This window comes from Eschscholzia californica, unplaced genomic scaffold (genome assembly GCF_041429995.1).
Source record: "Eschscholzia californica isolate CP2 unplaced genomic scaffold, dmEscCali1.0.p SCAF_1, whole genome shotgun sequence".
Taxonomy (NCBI): Eukaryota; Viridiplantae; Streptophyta; class Magnoliopsida; order Ranunculales; family Papaveraceae; genus Eschscholzia; species Eschscholzia californica.
In genome coordinates this window covers 47330268-47334690 of record NW_028238198.1, presented here as the reverse complement: position 1 = coordinate 47334690, position 4423 = coordinate 47330268, and the positions used below count along the sequence as shown (strand labels likewise).

The 4423-nt window shown below is 36.1% G+C and overlaps 1 protein-coding gene across 1 annotated transcript; it reads left to right on the top strand.

The window, feature by feature from the left end:
* LOC147567228 (RNA-binding protein 1-like) lies at positions 1-3388 on the top strand. Its single transcript, XM_086653836.1, has 6 exons — positions 1-273; positions 1286-1419; positions 1510-1813; positions 2087-2148; positions 2266-2347; positions 2981-3388. Exons 1-6 carry the CDS (start codon positions 192-194, stop codon positions 3082-3084), a joined length of 768 nt encoding a protein of 255 aa, XP_086509962.1. The 5' UTR covers positions 1-191; the 3' UTR covers positions 3085-3388.
* The last annotated feature ends 1035 nt before the right edge of the window (positions 3389-4423 follow it).

Sequence of the window (4423 nt, the reverse complement as noted above, 5' to 3'; positions counted from 1 at the left end):
GGGCCCAAAGTGGAATTAACCCATCCCAGAGTCGCTGAGTATCAGACACGCGCGGTACCGTATCCAGTTCGGGCGCGCCAACTATTCTGAAGAATCTGCAATTACGAGGACAAGAGAAAGCAGAAAATAGTGAAGGAGAGAAAGCTGAACTGATTTAGCTCTTTCTCTCTGTCACTCCCAATCTTGCAGCCATGGCGGACGGATTCTGGAATCGACAACCTTCTCTCAACCCCTCCGGCGGAATGGCTCCCAAACGCCCTCGCTCTGATTACGGTAAGCTATTATTTGACATCTCTCCCCGTTCGAAAATCTAAATTGATTTACTTTTATGCTAGGGTTTTAGTTAATTTCTTCATTGAAATGTTATTTGGGTTATTTTCTTTTAGAAATGATCGTACTCTCTTGGATCGTATAAGTTCTTCTTAATTCATTGAGTTCTATCTAACAATCTCAATAAATCCTAAACGCTGAATCCTTTTTCACTTTTAGGGTTTCCAATTGATGGGTTAATAAGAAGGATTTGTAGTTCTTGAATTAGTACTTCAAATGAAAAATGAGGAGTTAGGGATGATCTTATGTACTTCATCTTCATTTGAGATTATATAAATTTCCAAAATTCAATTGTGTGATAATTGGTTCTGAATTGCTGGAATCCTTCATTGATTTTTCAAACAAAATTAAGGGTTTCTTTGGTTTTTGTCTATAGCCAATTTCCTTGGTGGTATTAGGTGTGATCCCTTTTACATTTTGAGTTTTTTAGACGTGAACTTGGATATTTCAATTTAGGGATAAATTTTGTACTGACTAGGTGGAGGTATCGTCTTCAAATTGATTTTAATGTTCGTCTTGTTCTTAGGCCACGAATGAATCATGATTAGAGTGGATAATAGTAAGTCTTGACAATGCTTGGGACTATGGATTAGCTCTTTGAATAGTCAAAACGTGAATGATCATCTTCTCGTGTTGTCTATCATGTTAGAAGTTTGTAAAAACGAGGTGGAAAATCTTTTCATTTGCAAAAACAAAAAAATGAATGTTCCAAGTGTCTATGGCTCCGACCTTCTTAAATGCTTGAATCAAACAAATAGTAGAAATCCTCCCCTCCCCTCTGAGTTGGTTGTCTAGACTAAATAGTTTGAATACTAGTTGTTGTTGACAACGATCATGTACATGCACTCTATTCTTTCTACTATATCTGATATTTACTTGCTTTTCTTTTATATCGTCTGAAATCTGAATAAGCAACTGTAGTTCTTACTTTTTACTGGTTTAATAATATCCATAGAGTTTCCACCTTCTGGGACACCTTCCAGTCAGGAGATGCCTAATTATTTTCAACAAGATGATCATGGTGGGCCTCGGATTATAAAAGACACAAAGACAATTGGATCAGCATATGATCGCTATCTCAAGAGCACGGTATCCTGTTCATCTTCAATCCAACTTTATGGTAGTATCTAGTCTTCTATTTTCTCATTGTTTCAGAAGCTCATCCTCTTCCTTTTTCAGCAAAACCCTTCTTTCAGCACTGGAGAAGCTAGTAATTTTGGCGCTGAGGTGAGGCTAGAAAGGGGTGTTGGTGGTGGATTGCTTGGTCGTTTTTCTGCAGGGCCACCTTCTATTTTGGGTGCTCGTGGGCCTGCTGGTGCAGATCTAAGACATAATAGTCAAGGCATGGGATTCGGGAACCAGCTAATGGTGGACCCAATAGGCAGGCCACCAGGACGCGAAGTATTACCTCTTCCACCAGATGCTTCAAACACTTTATTTGTTGAGGGTCTTCCACCTGACAGCACCCGCAGAGAAGTTGCTCGTATCCTTTGTAATGTTGTCCTGCTGCCATCATATTTAGGGAGCATCTCTACTTCCATTAGTCTTTTATGATATTGAGAATTGCGTGACCTTTCTCTTGCACAAAATTTATACGCAATTCTGCATACTTGCTAAGGAGAAAAAACATTTCTCAGCAACTCTCTTTCTTTCTTGGGTATCTGTAATTGGTTGCAAACTATTAAATTAAAAAATTCTATGGTCATTCAAGAATAAGCTATTAGAGATTTTGCTACTTCCCTTAATGCATTTGTAGACATATTTCGTCCGTTCTTGGGTTTCAAAGAAGTAAGGCTCGTGACCAAAGAATCAAAACATGTAAGTTCTTGTTTGAGATAAATTGTTCTGTTCTAGTTTAACTTTTACAAGGTGGTTTTTCATTTTGAATCGACTCTCATCTTTATACTAATTACTATTTTTATGATGTTTATGCAGCGTGGAGGTGATCCTCTTGTTCTCTGTTTCGTTGATTTCATTGACCCGGCTTGTGCTGCAACTGCTTTGAGTGCCTTGCAAGGTAAATGTTCTCCTTATAGCTCATCTAAGTGATGAATAGATGAACTGTGATTACTTTTTTTTACCAGGTCCAGTTGTTAGGATATTGGCTTTGTACCACTCAATTAATCCAGTCAAAATGGTTGAGTAAAACATTCTCTGTCATGGGAATGACACTTTGACTAAGACTAACAGGATAATAGTCGGCATTCCCAAAACTAAGAACTGACATTATTAAGTATTAACAATTGCAGCATTGTTTATACAATGACAAAACGGTCGCTTGTAATGGGTTCTTATATGTATTATATTGTAGATATAGAAAGAACAGTTACTCAATGGTAGAAAGTAATGAAACGGGAAAAATGTTGTTACAACAGTTTTAAAGGCTGCACAGCGAAAAATGAGTTTCTGAATGATAAAAATATCAGTAAGATTACTAGTGGTACTAAAAACGGTTGTTAGCTTGTTTCATTTATAATGGGCAGGCATTGTTGAAATATTAATTTCAATTGGTAAAAATTTGCAGTAGTTGCAGGAACGAATTCAAAGTAGTAAATTTTTGTTGGTACAAAAGTTCGATTAAGGAAAAAAAATTCTTATCTCTAAACCGTGGGTGTAAGATTTGTTATTGTATGCCTTCTTATTTTTACAGGTTATAGGATGGATGAGCATGAAGCTGATTCACACATCATACGCCTGCAATTTGCTCGATATCCAGGTCCAAGGTCTGGAAGTGGACCTCGTCGCAGTCGATAAAAAGATATCTCTTCGGGTGACATTTCTTGGCTCTCAGACAGAGATAATAACCAACTTTGCATCATTTTCTGTCTGAGATACCTAATTCTTCTTTCTGAATTTGACTATCCATAAAATAGAGATAAAAATAATCATACTTTGAAATAGTTAACCTAGACTGTCCCTTGTTGTAGAAGAAAGGGTTTCAATTATATCTCATTATACAAAATTTGCTGCCTTACTTGGATAATTAGTTATTAAGAGTTTTCTGTAAAATGATCCGAATTCTCCATTTTATGATACACAGGTACTGATTTTAGGTTTTTGGTTTTGACTAATTTCCTTCCTACCTATAATTTTTGCATTTTTTACGTTAATCTTGTGGTTTTGATCCTACTTTCGAGTGCTTTTGTTTGATAAAATATCCAATTTATGTTTGCTTATAGGAAAAAAAGTTCTAATAGAAAGTTAGTGCAAGGTTAAAGTGCTTTGTTGGAAATGGATTACAAGAGTCATAAGATAATATGAATTGAATAAGCACTATAATAGCTTGATTTGAGCCCGAAAAGATCATACCTTAAGGCCATCGGGGCCTAAATCACATCTAATCTATATCAACTTTGTTGAATTTGAGAATTTGACTAGAGAGATAAAACGGAAGTAAGACTTCATGTTTAACTTTTTTTTTTACTTTTCACAATTTAAATAGAACAAACAAAATGGTCAGAATTGTACTTCCATGGGAATCGACCTGGCACTTAGCCGTTACCGAGTGTCCAACCACTAAACTTAAAGGTGGTAGACAGTTTTAATATATTTTTTTTTAACTTTGCACAACTCAGAACAACCAAACTGGTCTTAATTGGATTACTTTGTATCATGTTCTTGTTTTGGTCAGAGGTGCAATTACGCTTTGAAGTTATCTTTTTTTTTTTTTTTTTTGTTGAAGGACGCTTTGAAGTTATCTAATGACCGGTTCTTAATTCAAATTTATGTCTGACTGAATTGGACCCAAAATTAGCCCTAAAAGGCCATATACATCTTTACCCTGAAAAGTCATCCTAAGGGGCCTAAACCTCATCTAATCTACATCTACTTTATTTATCCCGAAATTCGATCATGAATTTGTACTTCCATGGAATCGAACTTGGGACTTCCATGTTGCAGAGAAGGTCAAAAGGTGGTGGATAGGTTTAAGCTTATGTTGAATTTGGGAGTTTTACTAGAGAGATGAAATAAGAGTAAGACCTTGTGTATATTTTTTTTTTACTTTGCACAACTGAGATAGAGCAAACAAAATAGTCTGAGTTGGATTAGTTTGGGGCATGTTCTTGTTTTGGTCAGAGGTGGAACCATGGTT